The following is an 18052-nucleotide window of genomic DNA, read 5'->3' as shown; positions in this document are numbered from 1 at the left end:
TCATGATATTCCTGAGGACACTGTCTTCCAGGAGCAGAATTTTTTTTGAGGGGGAGACAATGGATGTTTGGGGTTGCAATGAGGGGAAAGGCAAGATAGCTCTGCTTCACTGACAAAATCCCTTTTGCCAGTTTTAGATTTTAGACATTGTACTATAACTTCTACGTAATAAAAATGTCAATGAATACTTAATTTCAAATGATCATTTTAATATATATTGATAACCAGCTTTATCTTACCCATGGATCCAAGAGCTGTACTAATAAATTAAATTAACTCAAACACCAGTTGCCACTACATAGAATGATATTTTATAGTGGTAAAACCATAGCCCACAAATGAAAGGCTGGACTGACAGACTAAAACTTTTATATGAAATATCTCAGTGCTGGGACAATGATTCTTCCAGAACATCGCAACATTTCAAATGTGTAGCTATATGGATTGTGCAGTCTGAATCTCACCCACTGAATAATGTCTGCGATGTGACTGAAAACAAATGACAGTTTCATTTCTGCTTTCATACACCACAAAGTGCCATTCTTTCCCAACAATTATTTTTGTGGAAATTATCAATAGATTTTTCCTTTTAAAAAGAGACTGCATTGCTACATTTCTTTGTTAATGTAGTTTTGGTGTAGGATCTGTCATCTAGCAATCTGTTAAAAGTGGGGATCTGAGGAAGACTTCCACTGCCCAGCGCTGAGGTGGTTGTTCTAGAGAAATGTGTTTTTAAGTGGAGGAAGATAGAAAGATTGTCTTTGGAATAATTAGCAAAACATATGTTACCGATCATGTGCTTTTCACATAGGCACACTTCTTGTTATGGAGCTGTCAGGCAGAAGCAATAAATTAGCCTTTAATTATATCAGTAGTTAAGACAAAATGAGCTTTGCTGCTTTCCATTCTAAGAATAGGAGTGAAAGCAAGAAAAAGGATCATATAGTATTACAGCTAGTTTGCCGAACGTGAGGCACCCTTCTCCATGACAGGCCTCCCTTTATGTAGAAACCTTTAATATTCTGGGTGCTTATTAAACAGTAATAAATGTAGGGTCCTCCATTACAAATTTCCTTCCATTTTGTACTGGTCTTATGTTCAGATGGTAAGAGCCCCATGGCGCAGAGTGGTAAAGCTACAGTACTGCTGTCCTAAGCTCTGTTCATGACTGGAGTTCGATCCTGGCGGAAGCTGGGTTCAGATAGCCGGCACAAGGTCAACTCAGCCTTCCATCCTTCCGAGGTTGGTAAAATGAGTACCCAGCTTGCCGGGGGGGGAAGTGTAGATGACTGGGGAAGGCAATGGCAAACCACCCCGTAAAAAGTTTGCCGTGAAAACATTGTGAAAGCAACGTCACCCCAGAGTCGGAAACAGCTGGTGCTTGCACAGGGGACTACCTTTACCCTTTTTTTTTTAATGTTCAGATAGTCTGTTTTGTACTGGTAGTTCTTTATTGTATATATGGAACCCAAATATTATCCTGTTACTTACGTATCCTTTTGTGTCCTGATTGGAATGTGCAAGCTTTCCAGTGTTTTTGAATTTCCTTTCTTTTATATGACTTGTTGCACCTTTTTCTTTTTATGCTTTGGGTGTATTTTTTAAATAAAGTGTTTGGAATTCTGCTAGGGTAATAAGCATCTAGACCAGGGAGTGCTCTCTTCTTGGTAAAGGAAATTTTGTCAGTGGGAGGAAGCACCAAGAATACTTGCCCCAGACAGACAGTTCCATCTTTACCTTATGGCTAATAGCCACTGATGGACCTCTGCTCCATATGTTCATCCAATCCCCTCTTGAAGCCATCTATGCTTGTAGCTGCCACCACCTCCTGTGGCAGTGAATTCCATGTGTTAATCACCCTTTGGGTAAAGAAGTACTTTCTTTTATCTGTTCTAACCCGACTGCTCAACAATTTCATTGCGTGCCCACCCTCCACTGTGACGACATTAGAGAAGTTGTTGCCCCCTTTTCCATTTCTAAAACTTTAATTCTTCCATCATTTTATAATTATTTCTGTCACAACCTGGAAGTGATGTCAAAGTATCAGGATGTCTCTCTTACCATGCACCCAAAATTCTACTGTTTTACTCATTTCTGAATTATTTTCCATCCACATTTTTGTCTGCTACCCTAAAAAGCAGTGGCAGAGCCTTTGGGCTGCTGGTCTCCAACCTCCTACAAGCAGCCTTGGCCTGTCAAAGTGGGTTACTGTACCTATTCTGTTTACAGGAGCTGGAAGAAGAGAGGGATAAGAAGGGGGTCAGAGGATGCATGTTCATCTGCCATCCAGGAAGGGTGCCTCAGCCAACCTCCCCCCACCCCCCCAAAAAACCCTCCCAACTTCTGTGACACTCATGCAGGGATACTTCATTATGCCACACTTCAGTTTGCATTAAATTTCTTGCTGTTTGCCTGTTGTGCTTTCTTATGGTTCTCTCTTCTTCCCTACTGTTGCCCTTGTGTTGTCTTCTGTCGGAGCGGGAGTAGCAGAGTGAGGGAGATGACTTGCCCGACACAGGGCTTCAGGAAAGAAAACCAGGCAGACACGTGCAACTAGTGCCAAAAGGTGTATTAACATATATACACAACAAGTGCTCTCTTGTGCAGTCTATACAATATCACCTCCACGGACAAAGTGCTTCGCCTAACCACCATCTCACAGGGAGAGACCTGTGTGATGCACACACAGATCATATATAGTCCAAGCAGCCAATCCTGGCCATGCTGACTCAGCAGATTGCATCACTTGGCTTCTGCCGGCTCAAGCCGGTCTGCTGATCAGGTCACTGTGACCTAGCCTGGCAGCTAGATCACCAGCTGTCATACTGTAGCTGTCAGACTGGGTTTATGTAGATTCTTGCTCCAACACACCTCCTAATCTATTTAAACCCAGTGCACCAAAACACTTTACACAGTTTACATACATGTCCACCAGCAACATTACAGTTCATATTTACGTAGCTCGGAACCCTTTCCGGAATTCGTTCAGGAACTCATCATGATTGTAAAACACATCATCGTGTTCCTGTTCAGCCAGCTCTTTCAGACGCTTGGCTTCAGCCTCCTTCTCCCTTGCCTCGCACTCTGCCACCCAGGCTTTCCATCTCTTAGCCTTTTCTTTTAACATTTCCTCAAATCCGGGTGGGTCTGGATTGACAGTCAGAGTGACATAGGGACACTTGTACCTAGCGGGACGTTGGCCTTTGGTGGACCTGGCAGACACCCGTGGCCCTGTGCTTGGACCAGCTTTGTCTTCTTCGGGTTGCTCTGTTCCCACCTCCTGGGCTGGTTGCTCTGCCCCTGTAATTGGGCGTTGAACCTCCTGACTCTCACACTTTACCTCCAGTTCCTGCATTTGAGGCTCTGCCTCCTGACTCTGCTCGTCGGGCTCTGTGCCAGCATTCGGCTCACCTTCTCCAGCCCCACTGGGTGCCACCTCCTGGGCTGGAGTTCTGGGCTGCGCTCCAACATCGTTATCGCTACTTGGCAGCAGGACAAATTGTTTCTGCAAGGAGTGCAACCTTGGCCAGCTGCTTTCTTCATTGAACTGGGCACTCTTACTAAGTGTTATCTTGCTTTTGCTATTGCAGAAACGATAACACCTGGCCCTTGGCTTGTAGCCCAGAAAAATTAGGCTCTCTGCCCGGACATCCCCCTCCCCGCTACTCGTGGAGTGGATGCCAACCCGAGCCCGTGACCCAAAGACTTTTAAAGAACTCAAATCTGGGGTCTTGTTCAACAGTAACCTGTAAGGCACATTTTTCACAGTATTACACCAAACCCTATTTTGCAAAAAAACAGCTGCATGTATGGTTTCTGCCCAATAGGACATTGGCAGTTGTGCATCCTCTAACATGCAATACATCACATTCTGCAATACAGCCCCATGCCCATTTTCTCGGGGCGTTGCCGGGTTCGTCAGACGGTGGGCAATGCCCTTGTTCTCCAGCCAACGTTTCATCTGGTTAGATAAGAATTCCCCCCCTCTGTCGGTTTGTACAGCCAGGAGATTAACCCCTAATTGTCTCTCCACTGCTTTGACCCACTTGGTGAATGTCTTATACACCTCAGACTTATGCACCATGGTGAAAACCCACGCGTACCTCGTGTGGTCGTCGGTGGCCACCAAGCAGTATCTCCTCCCCGACAGACTCTTTGGCAATGGGCCAATAACGTCTAAATGGACTAGTTCCAGGGCTCGTGTGCTTTCCCTTGAGCTTTCTTTAGCAACAGCACACGCCTTGCTTTTGGTCTTCTTGCAGACCTGGCAATCCAAGTAACATTTGCAAGGATTTACTTTCAAACTAGGCACAAGCTCCAGGGTTTTCTTTAACGCCCTAAATCCGCAGTGCCCGAGTCTCCTATGGAGCAAATGTATACAATTATTGTGCACAGGCTCATTCGACACTTGAGCCACCTGGGCACAATCACTCTGGACCACATACAGTTTACCTTCCCTCTTTCCTGTCACAAGCAACTTTCCCCCACCTCCCAGGATTTTGCAGCAGGTTTTCTCAAATCTCACCTGGTATCCCTGGTCAAACAGTGTGCTAACACTCAACAGGTTAGACTGCAGTGAGGGTACATACAACACATTTTGCAACATACATTTCAGTGCAGGAAATTCCACATTGCCTGAGCAAACAGAATTGGCAGTGGTCCCATCAGCCAATCTCACATACTTATGCTCAGGACTGTCAATGTTTTTCAACAACTCCTTCTCGCAGCAGAGATGGCTCGTTGCCCCGGAGTCTAAAATCCAAGCAGACCCTGTGCTCTCTACTGCAGACGTGACCAGCCGGGTTGCTTCCTCACACGGGCTGGCGGTCCTCCGCTCTCGCCGCACACGCCCCCGCCTCTTCTCCCTCTCAGGGCAAGCTCGGAGCAGGTGCTGCGACGACCCGCATCCATAGCAGCGACGGACTGCAAACGCAGTCGGCTCCACTTCCTCCACCTTCGGACGCCTGCCAGCAGCAGAAGCTGGCTCATTCTTGGCTGTCTTCCCGGACACACCGATAACAGCACGCTGCCCGGCCGACACCCCCGGACAGCTCACGGCCGCAATTCTCTCTTGGAAGTCAAGCAGGTGGGCACAGACGTATTCCATGGTCAGGGTCGCTACGTCCACCGTCTCCAGAGAAGTTATCAGGGGAGTGTACTCAGGTGGCAACGACGACAGCAAAATGTACACTCTGTCGTCTGGAGCTACAGTCTTGCCTCTTGCCTCCAGCTCAACGAAACAGTCCGTTAGCCGTTTGATGTGATCTTTCACACACCCTCCAGCCGGCATAACGGTGCGGAACATCCTCCTTGTCAAGGCCATGAGGGAACCAGCAGTGGTACTGACATGCACCGCACTCAACGCGTCCCAGGCAGCCTTGGGAGTGTCCTTCCCTCGCACATAAACCAGCTGGTCATCTCCTATAGATAGCACTATGTTGGCCAGTGCCTTATCCGATAACACAGTCTCGGCAGGAGATAAGTCAGCAGGGGGGTTACTCACGAACAGCCATTGCCCTTCACGCTTGAGGTAGTGTTGCATTCTCAGGCTCCACACCGCGTAGTTGGCTGAGGTGAGCTTCTCAACGGCTACTCCAAGCTGTTGCTGAGCCATCGTGCCGACTCCTCCTCACAGCTGGCTGCCGACGTCCCTCTGGCTCTCAAACAGAGAACGGTGGTGCTTCTGTGTCCTTCACCGGCGTTCCTCGCCTCCGGCTCTTTCCAAACTCACAGTCAGCTCAACTCTCAACTCTCTCCTCCGCGCAGCGGAACCGCCCTGGGCCCATAACCCTGTCGGAGCGGGAGTAGCAGAGTGAGGGAGATGACTTGCCCGACACAGGGCTTCAGGAAAGAAAACCAGGCAGACACGTGCAACTAGTGCCAAAAGGTGTATTAACATATATACACAACAAGTGCTCTCTTGTGCAGTCTATACAATATCACCTCCACGGACAAAGTGCTTCGCCTAACCACCATCTCACAGGGAGAGACCTGTGTGATGCACACACAGATCATATATAGTCCAAGCAGCCAATCCTGGCCATGCTGACTCAGCAGATTGCATCACTTGGCTTCTGCCGGCTCAAGCCGGTCTGCTGATCAGGTCACTGTGACCTAGCCTGGCAGCTAGATCACCAGCTGTCATACTGTAGCTGTCAGACTGGGTTTATGTAGATTCTTGCTCCAACATCTTCATCCTTGTTTGTGTCCCCCCCCCCCCTTTTTCCTAAGCTATGTCCTTGTGTATGTGCAGGAGGTAGCGATGGATGGGTAGTGTCTATGTATTTGAGGCCTGTATTTGGTTAACTGCTGTGGGGGACACTGCATTGCCATTTGTACTTGGTTGTGGGCTGTATTGTTTGTCCTGTCGACTAGTACACCGACTGCTCATGGATGGATGTCCTTTTTAATTCATTTATCGTTTAAATATGAACTCTTTGGAACCATACATTATGGTCCCATGGCATATTAGGGAGAAAGCATGCAGAAGAAAACACAACCAGATTTTTGATGGAAGAAAAATGCCGCAGCTGTATTGAGAACAGACTAAGGAGCATTGGTGCAGCATGAGAGATCTAGCATTGGACAACCTGCCTGTTGCCAGATGAACCCATTCCCCACAGCCCATCAGCTAGGGGGAAAATAGAGTGGTAATATCAGTGGGGACCACATGGATGGTGACCACTGTGTGATTTTCTTGCCACCTGGAGGTGAGAACCAGCCCCTAATCTGAGCATGCTGCATAATGAGTCTGCCCAAAGACCCCTTAAGGGAGTCCCCAACCAGAGGAGATGGACACACAGGCTCAGCTTCTGTAAAATAGATCTGTCCCGATACTTAAACCAGCACAATATAATATTATCAATATCTGTATCTATCCAAATATGTGATTTTATTTATTTGTTTTCAAATTAAATTTAGTGTTCTTATTAAATTTCTTAATACATATACTCCCCTAATATAGCACATGTAAGTACCAAACTACAATTGTGAGTTACAGGCTATGCACAAAAGCAAGTAATGAAATAGACTTGCCTTAAGGACTGCACCCACGAGGCAGGGGTCAAGCTCAGGTATGATAAATAAGGGTTAATTAATCATCCCCCCAAAAATGCCAGCAGGCTTAGGAATTTCTCTTCCCTCAAGATGGTACTGAACCAATGCAAATGCCATGAATTATTAACCAATAGTGGTCAGAATAGTGTCCTGCTGAAGTCCCATGTGCATGAGGGGAGTGGCTTTGCTGTTAACCAATCTACAATAAACAGCAGCCCATGTGTCAGCAGCACCACAGCAATTAAACAACCCACTAACCTTTGTTTCTAAAGCAAGCTGATCCCCAATGTTGTGTCTTGCATTTCAGTCCTGAAATTACAACACAGCGGATGCTATGGAGGTGACCAGTGGAAGTCCACTGGTCCCCGGATGTAGCTCCGCAAATACACTCCGCCAATCAAGATCTGGCCCGGGACCCAGCCCACGTTGCCTTGCCTTGTGATGTACTCGCTAATAAAGCATGTTGCCTTCAACACGTCTCATTACAGTGGCGACGAGGATGAGATCCTAGCCAGGTAAGTCCCCAAGCGGGACGTCGCTGACCTGGCCGGAGACAAGGAAGGCACACATTTGAGGGAGATGGAAGTGCCCGCCGCTGCCATGGCTAACCCAAGTGGAACAACGGGCCACCTTGCAGAGTTCGACCCTGCCAACCCCGATAGGTGGGAGACCTACACGGAGCGGGTCGACTGCTACCTACGAGCGAACATGATTACAGACGACAGCCGTAAGAGAGATATGCTCCTGAGTGTCTGCAGGGAGGCCACATTCGAGATCGCAAAGGGTCTCTCGGCCCCTGCGAAGATCACGGAGAAAACGTACGAGGAGATAGTCAGACTCCTGACCGGGCACTTCCTGGCCCAGCCTTCCATCATTGCCTGCCGATTCCTCTTCCACAAGAGGGATCAAGGGGCGGGAGAGACAGCCACTGTCTACTTGGCCGCCCTCCGCCAAATCGCAGGGAACTGCAGCTTCGACAAGCTAGATGAAGCCCTGAGGGATCGCTTCATCTGGGGCCTCCAAGATGAAAGACTGCAGCAAAAGCTCTTCTCAAAGGAAGAGCTCACCCTCCAACTCGCCTTCAACGAAGCCACTGTGTTCGAGAGAGCAACCAAAGCTTACAACAACCCGTGAGCGGAAGCTGTCCACCAGGAGGAGATGGCACCAGGCAACCCAGAGGAAGCAAACCAGCTACGTCGCCAACCAGGAATGGGGCCGAGAGCACCCACATGCCCACGAGCGACAGAGAGACCAGCCAACACCAAGTGCGCCAGCTGTGGGGATCCACACAAGCGCCGGAACTGCCCCTACCGCAACGTGGACTGCAGGAACTGCGGAAGAGTGGGCCACATAGCGCGGGCTTGCCGGGCCAAGGCCACCCGCAGACGCCAGGCCACCAACCACAACTCGACTGATGCCTACTCAACCACATCGACTAGCCTGCAGGTAATGAACTTGCCCCTCACCACCCCAGATAAGGTCAGGGTGTCGGTCCTAATCGAGGGCGCTCCATGCCTAATGGAGCTGGACTTGGGCTCCTCTATCTCCATAATTTTGGAGGCGTCTCTAAGAAAACTTTGTCCCCGTGGCCAGCCCCGGCTGCGACCGGTGGACTTCATACTGCGGGACTTCCAAAAAAACCCTGTACAGATTTGGGGTTGGGCCACTGTAAGGGTAGAGTTTAAGAACTTTAAGGGCAAGCTGGACATTCTCGTGGTCAAACGCCAGCTTACCACATTACTGCGGCTGGCCTGGTTTTGACCGCTGGGTATTCAAATAGTGGGGGTGCAGCAGATGCGAACACAAAATTTCGAGCACGTGTGCCGGGAATTCCCGGAAGTGTTTGATGGGTCCCTGGGGTGCTACAAGGGGCCTCCCATCACCTTACCCCTCGATCCCCACGTGAGACCAATAAGGCTGAAGACCAGGCGAGTTTCGTTCATTCTTAAACCAAAAATAGAAGCGGAGCTGGACCACCTCACAGCCCAGGGAGTGCTAGAACCGGTATCCTATGCTGCATGGGAAACACCCATAGTCACTCCAGTGAAGCCGAATGGAGATGTGCGCATATGCGCTGATTACAAGTGCACAATAAATAAGGCACTTCAGGACAACCCATACCCTGTTCCGGCGGTCAGAGCCTTGTGAAGGGTCTTTTGCACTCATGGGATTCCCGAGACCCTCGTCATGGACAATGGGACCACTTTCACGTCCCGGGAATTCCAGGAGTTCTTGAAACTGTACCTCATCCAGCACATTCGGTCCGCCCCTTTCCATCCAGCCACCAATGGCCAAGCAGAGTGCATGGTGCGCACCACTAAAGAGGCCCTGGGTCACATTGTACAAGGAGATTTGGATCACCGCCTGGCAGCCTTCCTATTTGATAACAGAATCACTCCCAACCCCATCACCAGGTTAAGCCCTGCCGAGTTACTAATGGGGAGGAAGTTGATCACGAGGCTAGACAGGTTGCATCCTAACCGGGCTATGGACCTCCGCAGTTCCCCCAAAACCAGGGAAGCCGCTGGGGATTCTTTCCAGGGGATCCGGTATACGCAAAGAACTTTGCAAGCAGGCTGGAGTGGTTAGCCACCCGGGTGCTGCGGGTCACCAGGTCCCGCTCCTACGAAGTCTCGTTGGAGGGGGGCCAGATCCTAAGGAGGCATATTGACCAGCTGCGCCATTGCACATTGACGGAAGAACCAACAGCAATTGGGGGAGTGGGAGGCAGGGGAGTACTAACAGCAACACCCCCGGAAGCTGCCCAGCCTATGCTGGCCGCACCGACTAGGCGGGCAGAAGAGCACCACAGCGGATGGAGCACCCCCCCCCCCAGAGAGGCGATTCTGGAACAGCAACAGGTGACGGATAGCCCTTTTCCGGCGTCACCCCACCACGAGGAACCAGCTGCCCCGCCAGCCACGGCGTCCGCTCCAACTCCCCAAATAACCCCGAGGAGGTCGACCCGGGAACGCAGGGCGCCAGCCTACTTGAAAGACTTCGTGTCTTGGACTAGGGGGGGAGGAGTGTTGTGTCTTGCATTTCAGTCCTGAAATTACAACACAGCAGACGCTACAGAGGTGACCAGTGGAAGTCCACTGGTCCCCGGATGTAGCTCCGCAAATACGCTCCGCCAATCAAGATCTGTGGCGGGAAGTTTAACTGGCCAGGATTGGACCTGGCCAGACTGAGGGTTGTTCCCGGGTATGTATATAATTGGGACCCAGCCTGCATTGCCTTGCCTTGTGATGTACTCACTAATAAAGCATGTTGCCTTCAACACGTCTTGTCACTCAGTACATTACACCCAAGCTAGAGGAAAAACAATTAGTAAATAAATAATTGCACTCTGCTACGCTGGATTGCAAGCTGATCCACTAGGCCTTGCTCCTTGTTGGTTAGGAGTCAGCCAAAGGACTGTAAATAAAACCCCCAAAAATGCTGAGACTCCAGAAGACCAGCAAAAACAGATGTGCAAGAGAAAGCTGTAGCTTCTTATGTGTTTAAATGCTAACTAGCTTTTGCTGCTGATCAGCAAATGCACACAGAAAAGAAAAAACAGCTCTTGTAATCACTGCCCCTTTAAATTCTGAAGTGCAGTCAATTTGCTCCTATAAAACCTAGCTTTGTCTTGCTAGTCGTGTTAGTTTGAAATCCATAATCACCCTTCAGACAAGCCAAAAATTTGCTCCATCTCCCAAGTTGTTGATGCAGACCCCAAAAAAAGGTTAGCAGGGAAAGGTACCCAGTGGCAGCTGTCTAAATAGCCACAGTCCTGATATAATGGTTGCACCACATCCCTTACGACTGGTCAGCTAGAGACACTGTAAACTAACCAGTCACCATTTGGATGTGACCCATCCCCAGATTCAAATGAATCAGCCACGAGACTGCCTGCAGCCAGCATCCATCTTCTTGGCTCTTCTCCTGGCTCAGGCTGCAAAATTTGGTCCCCAGTTAGTCAGGTTTGATGCTTTAAGTTGCCGGTACTGACAATTAATTTGTTTCTTTTGTGTATTTTAGACAGTACTTATAAGTACAGTATATATTATGCATATGCATATAATAAATGTATAATGTTAATGTTGATTTATGGATAAAAATAATTTTAAAAAATGTATAAGTTTAATGGAAAAATCTGGCATACAAACATTTGGAAAATCTGGGCAAAAATAAAGATTGGCAATTAACACAATTGAGAAGCAGAATGAAAACAAGGATATTTTAATCAAGCCAGCAGCACTGCAACATTTGATAGCATTCCTCTGACTAATATTGTAGTTTAGAGTCAAGATTAAGATAAGGCTTTGCGTTGGTTCAAGAAATTACTCTGGTTTTATAATGGGAGCAAATAATATTGGCAGTCGGCTGCCATGTAACCTTTTTCTTTGCTTATTTCTGAGGTGTGTCCTGTGCCATGTCTTGTATGACAAAGCAGTATGATTGTAACACCACCCCATGAGTTTTTGAGCCAATAGGATCTGTATGTGCCAGCACAAGACACTTGAAGTGTACTTTAATATTCATATATTTCTTGCCAAGTATAATACAGAGTAACTACAGTTTTACAGATCCTGTGAATACAGATGTCTGTTTCTAGAAGTGAATCCAGTTGCACAAACCATTTTCAAATGCTTATCAATGGAAAGTTTTTCCATTAGATTTTGTGGGAACAGAATCAAATCCAATGAAATAATTTTTCCAATCACTGTTCTGATTTAAAAAGCATTCTGTCTTTAAAATGTTCAGGAATTAATGGCCGAGCAGGATTCCCAATATCTTATTGAACTTGATGGAAATAAATCTCCAAATGAACTCTTTACAGTAAGTAATTGGCACAAATTGCATTTATTCTTATGGGCCGTTGTGCAATTTCAGGATCTCTGTTTAAAATAATGGTTGTACTTTATCAAGCACATTTGTCAGAGCTATGACTTTGCTCAATGTCAGCAAACATTGTACAGTTGCATAGTGATATGCTTGTAGCTTTTACCCAAAAAGCTCAAGTTCATATGATTAGCTTTAAGGGGCAAGCTAGTCTGAAAATTAGTTACAAATTAGTTAGCTTCACAAATCTTCACTGAACTGGTTTCTGGGTCAGGCTGATCATCTCTGTCTTCTCATATGAAGAGATATATTCTCAAGAATATTTCCATGCCTTATATAAGCCTTAATTCCAGCTATTAGAATAGAAACTTTTTACCAGTAAATACATTAAATATATGGATCAATCCATTGGTCCATCTAGCTGAGCAGTCTTTGACAGGCAACTGCTATCTAGGGTCTCAGTTGGAGATGTTTGCCAGCCTTGCTACTTGAGATCCAGTAAGTGGAGATGCGAGCCAGGGATTCAGCTAGGGACTCTGCATGTGTTTTCCCATGAAGGCATGGCCCCTTCTCCTCTGTTCAATGGATAAATTAAATAATTATTTTTGGAATATGGTGTCCAAAAGTGCTTAGTTATGTATGCAGAGATAATATAATTTTATCATGGCAAATTTTGATACATATGTGATGCAAACATATGTTCTTATCCAGAGTTTTATGAATACTCTGATTCTTACACATAGCTGCTACATGAGGTGCTTGCCTGCATGCTTAAACATGAAAGAATATATGCACAGAGAGAACAAGATCATCCATTTAAATCTTATTAGCAGAAAGTCTCAATGTCCGCATTGGCTCTGCAACAGATCACAAGCTTGAGTCACTAGACTATAAACTAAAATTATTGATGGTTTTGAGTAACACTGAAATAAGTTTCCATATTCCTGCTGACTATATTATAGCCTTATTGTTTCATTCGTTAAATGATAATGTATTGAAAAGGCTGTTGTTTATTTAGTCAGTAATATCCCGTCTTCAGTCCATGGGCCTGAGAAATGGAGCTCTTATAACCAGACTTCACAGTGCAGAGGAAGAAATGCTGGAAGGAGTAGAAAATGTAAGCCTGATATTTGCTTGTGTTGTGATTGGTTGGCTGCAGTGATAGTGTGTTGCTGTAAGAATGGGATTGCTGTTACAGACATGAAAATGGTTTCACACACAGCAGATGTACTGCACAACTGGAAGAACAGAATCCAAGAGGATGATAAAAAGTTGATCCTGACTTGTCAGCATGCCACTGTGTTTATTGTTTTCTATCATTTAATTTTCATTTCATGTATGTTCTGTCTTTCCAAAACAAATAATTTCCAAAAAGTTATGATTTTTTACTTCTTATAGTGTGTAAGGTCAGTGCAATAGTACAGGGGTGGCCAACGGTAGCTCTCCAGATGTTTTTGCCTACAACTCCCATCAGCCCTTTGTCATTGGCCATGCTGGCTGGGAGTTGTAGGCAAAAAACATCTGGAGACCTACTGTTGGCCACCCCTGCAATAGTATTTTGCAATTGTGTGAAGGTAAATTTTCTGATCATTTCTTTAATGTAGCCCAATTTACACATGCTTTAATTGTCATTCTGAAAAACAGGACGAAATGTTTCGGTCTCTCGCAGCTTACAAACTTGTAGCACCTAGGTACAGATGGCGGCGCAGCAGGTGGGGACGAGCATGTCCCGTGGCTTTAAAAGATGGTGAAATTGTCATGGGATCACCAGACCTTGCAGTCAGGTAAGGCAGAATTCGGTCTGTCTTAATGTGAATTCTGTTCCTCTAATACTCCTCTAAACCTATAGCTCCATGTCTTTGTTTTCTTTTTAGCTTCTTAGGCAAGATGTACACACTTTCAACTGAGGAAGCCTTGAAAACATTCATGCTGAATCCTCGCCCCTACCTGCTACCACCTATGCCACTTCCACCTTGTAAAGTGATAGTCATTGGACCTCCATTTTCTGGGAAGTCAACCCTGTGTGAGGCAATTGCAAACTACTACACAGGAAAGGTAGATATAAATCAATTTGTATATCTAATATGTGAGAAATGAATTTTTAGAATATTTTAGTTAATAAAACTAGGGCTCACAGGCATTTAGTGGCTTTCCTGACAAAGTGCCTGTAACAGAGGGACCTGAGACTGGGAGTTGGCCCTTTAAACCTAGATTCCACTCTGCAGGGTGTCTTCTTCGGCCTTCTCACTGTGCTCCCCTACCAGGGCTTCTCACCCATGCTGTCTCCTCAAGCCGCAGAGCCACTTGTGCTTGCCTTGTTTTCTCTTGCTGCACCCAGTTGCCCTTAGTGACCAGTGCAGTCTTTTCTTGAGCTTCCCAAGGCTTTCCCTGCTTTAGCTGCTTCACTGATCTCAGCTGTTTCTTTGCTCTACCAGCCATATGCGGGCTCCAGAACATCTGCTTTTATCGTCACCTCTGCCCCACCCAGGGCCATAGCCAGGATTAGAAATTTGGGGGGGCCCTCAATATTTTAGGGGCTCCCCCAGTGGAAGGTGGGAGGAGGCAGCAGCAGCTCTTTCGGCCACTCTCCCTTCTGCTGCCCCCTCCCCTTCATATCGCACTGGAAAGGCGGTGAAGCAGCCACCGGCCTCCTGTGTTATTTAAAAGACCTGCTGATCAGTGGGCCCTTTAAATAGTGTGGGAGGCCAGCAGATTCTCCACCACCCCTGGAGCAGCTGCCAGCCTCCCACGCTACTTAAAAGGGCCACCAATCAGCTGATCGGTGGACCGGTTTAAATAGCATGAGAGGCCAGCAGCTGTTCCACCCTTCCCCGCAATTTCAGTCGTGGAGGAGAGTGGGGAGGGCTGTGGTGGGCTGGGGAAAGATAGCTGCAGCCCTCTAGCCACAGGAGTGGCAGACAGGAGCCCTGAGTTGGGGGCCCCGGCCCAAGGTCAGAGGCAGGGCCCCCACAGAACCCCTCATGGCTATGGGCCAGGACCCACCCCCATTCATCTGCTCACTGCCTCCTTTTAAATGCCTGACACTGCTCAGGCATCAAGGGCCTGCTCTGACGGCTACCGTGCCCGAGATGGACTCCCAAAATAATACACCTTTCCAAAAGGATTATTCGCTTATCGTAATGCATAGAGGTAGCAGGCTAATGTAAAGCTTCTATGAAGAGAGGCTCCATAGCAGAACTTTGTGCATTTTGGAAAATGAAGTCCTATAGCTCAGATTGTGCTTGCTAGTCCTGTAACTCAAATTGTTCTTGTTCTTGCTCTTCTGATTCTGAATTGTTACCACTAATAGAATGCCACCCTTCCCTAATAAAATTCATCCCTTCCCTAAACTATACTGTATCTTTTTGCTGAGGAATTAGCTTTCAGTCTTCCAGAGTTCTCTTCTACCCACAAGCTGAACTTTCTTGGAGCTGTTGTAGTTACTGACCACATAAGAGGTCCTGGAACTTGGACTGAGACTTGATCAGTAGAAAACGGATCACACAAACACAAATGCACCCGTCCTTTCATAAGATTTAATTCTCTTTTTTAGGTTCTTGATATGGATGTTCTTCTTAAGGGACATTTAGAAGAAGCAAGATCAATACTCATAGAGCAGACTCGTGCTGAAGCAACAGCAGCAGGCATTGCCAAAGTGAAAGAAAAAATAGAAATAGAACGACTATACAGGGAGCAAGGTGAGGAGGTTCATAGTCCTTTGTTTTATTCAAAGATGCTCAGTGCTTTGGGCCACATTGGAAGGATATCCTTTTAGCATTATTCCCAAATATAAGTGAGATTTTATTACACTAACAGCATGATTACTCATTATCAGAGATCTGTCATGCATACTGTAGTAACAAAATGAAAGGCATTCAATGCATGCAACCGTTGGAAGAATATGCACCAAATAATCTTCATCCAAGTATCAATAAGAAAAAAATATAATTGTTGATAAGTCCTTGATGATAGTCAGCAATGGTTTATGGTTTACCTACATAATAAAAGGGCATTAAAGTGATGTGTTTATTTAGAATATATTTATCCCACCCATATGGCAGGAACAAATCTAACAAATATAAATTCACATATTAATGTAAAGGAAATTATAGAAATGATTATTTAAAAAAAAACAGTAGCTCAAACATTTTACTAATTAACTGATACTTCAGTACCACGCAGAGTAACTGCAGTCCAAACACACTGAAAACAGCAGCTGCATAATAAAAGCATTATTCTTTCTAGAACAGGAACATTTTTAGAGCACACCTGTGTTACACAGATAGGTATCCATGTCAGGGATCTAACCTGCCAAGCATCCTTTACACCCATAAGGTCTAACATGCATCACCTGGGCAATTAAATGTGGGGTCTTCTGCCTATATGTTGCACAGTCCCAATTCAGGACAACACTCCAAAAGAATGAGAAAGGAAATAACATAAATAAGAAAAAACTTAATGCCCCTAACAACATACAGAATGGTAAAAAGTGCAAGAATAGCAAAACAACAACAATAAAACAGTGTTACACAATAAACGCAAAGCCTTTACATAGCCTACCTTTGAATGAGCTACAGTATATATAGGAGGAAAAACCTGGGAGAAAGGGGACTAACTAGCAGTAAGGAAAGTTGGGTTGATACTTGGAAATAGAGAAATTAAAGATAAATGGCCCCATTAGTGTAACCAGAGGATCTTCAGAGGTTAACAGTGATTAGGATTTTCATAGATGCCACCAAAAAGCAAGGAATTACATAGCAAAGCAGACTTTCCGGGGGTTCCAAAGCAAAGTAAATTTTCTGTCCCAGATGGTTACCCAAAAAGTCACTCAGAGCAGGGCTACAGCTGAATGATAAATAAAGCCACAGGTAGCTTTTAAAGAACTTTTAGAACTTAAATGGCCATCAGTAGAACATCAGATTGATCACGGGAACACATTGTAAGTGAGATTTGGGTAGGTTCTGACTACATCAGTTATCTAGTAACCAAAGTGTCTAGAAGTCCAAACATGTTTTGCATAATTAAAAATTGCTCACTAAATAAGGAACAGTAGTAATATGTAAATTATTAATCCACATGTAAATTAATAATTTCTTACAGCTGCGTTTAGTGCCCAGGAGGCATCTAGTGATAAGGAGTTAGAGGATTTTGAAGAGAGTATCCCTGTTGATGAAAGAAGTTCCTCAGAACAACCTTCTGCTTCAGCATCTAGAAGCCAAAGAGATGGTATAGTAACTTGTATCGCTCATATTAATACAGCTTGTAGCAGGGAAGGGCAGACTTGTAGCTTGTATGTTCTACTTTTCTTTTTTTACCAAAGCCTAGTGGCAAGGTCTGCCACATCCAGTAACCAAAAACCTATAAAGTCCTGGATGGTGTAAGAATCACTTGTCTAAGCAGCATTGTCTTGCTCTATTTCACATCATGCATATTAGAAACTACTAAGACATGGCTGACTCTCAGCTCCTTACACCAAATTCATGAGCTATGAGGAGGTACCATATATCTATGATAGCATAGTTCTTTGATTAACAGGGCTAACTGTTAGAGTATTTTGCACGCAGCAGAAGAGCTGAAGGAGAGGGACAGGCAAAACACAGGAATTAATAGACAAGAGAAACAGATGTATTCAATGGTAGATATATTTACCAGTGATAGTATCCAATATTCAGAGTCGTTGCCAGGCCAAGGTCATACACAGTAATCAGTACACACTTCAGTAGATAACAGTATACAGCAGTAAGTACACACAGCACGATAGATAACAGTATACAGCAGTAAGTATACACAGCACGATCCAAGCACAGTAGCCTAGGATCCAACACCAGCAGTGTCTGCTGCCACCCAGACAGTGGGCCGCACAGTACCCACAATCCTTACAGGCAGACTGAGCAGGCTCACTGAGCTTCCCTAAGTACACGTACCAATCATGCAAGGTTGCATCAGCTCTGTGAGTCAGCACAAAGCCTAATTACAGGTGAGGTCATCCCACCTTACCTCAGTAACAGGTAACAGCTGGATCATGATGCAGCATGACTCAGCAAGACATTGCAGAAACAACATTACTATTACTAAGATTGAGTCAGTCAGCCATTTTAGGACTGAGTTCCAACACTAACTATGGTGCCCAGTAGACCCTCTAGCCACCTCCCAGCTACTTGTGAGGAGG

General features: G+C 45.9%; 1 protein-coding gene across 1 annotated transcript in view; it reads left to right on the top strand.

Moving 5' to 3' along the window:
* The window catches only part of AK9 (adenylate kinase 9), a 126052-nt gene that overhangs the window by 15330 nt on the left and 92670 nt on the right, over nucleotides 1–18052 (top strand). Inside the window, exons 9-14 of the mRNA XM_060237998.1 lie at nucleotides 11806–11880; nucleotides 12902–13000; nucleotides 13528–13667; nucleotides 13758–13938; nucleotides 15437–15581; nucleotides 16984–17109. Of these exons, the coding sequence (XP_060093981.1) occupies nucleotides 11806–11880; nucleotides 12902–13000; nucleotides 13528–13667; nucleotides 13758–13938; nucleotides 15437–15581; nucleotides 16984–17109 (766 nt within the window). The remainder of the gene's footprint in view (nucleotides 1–11805; nucleotides 11881–12901; nucleotides 13001–13527; nucleotides 13668–13757; nucleotides 13939–15436; nucleotides 15582–16983; nucleotides 17110–18052) is intronic.

The sequence above is a fragment of the Heteronotia binoei genome, chromosome 1 (genome assembly GCF_032191835.1).
Source record: "Heteronotia binoei isolate CCM8104 ecotype False Entrance Well chromosome 1, APGP_CSIRO_Hbin_v1, whole genome shotgun sequence".
NCBI lineage: Eukaryota > Metazoa > Chordata > Lepidosauria > Squamata > Gekkonidae > Heteronotia > Heteronotia binoei.
This window is presented reverse-complemented; position numbering and strand designations above follow the sequence as displayed.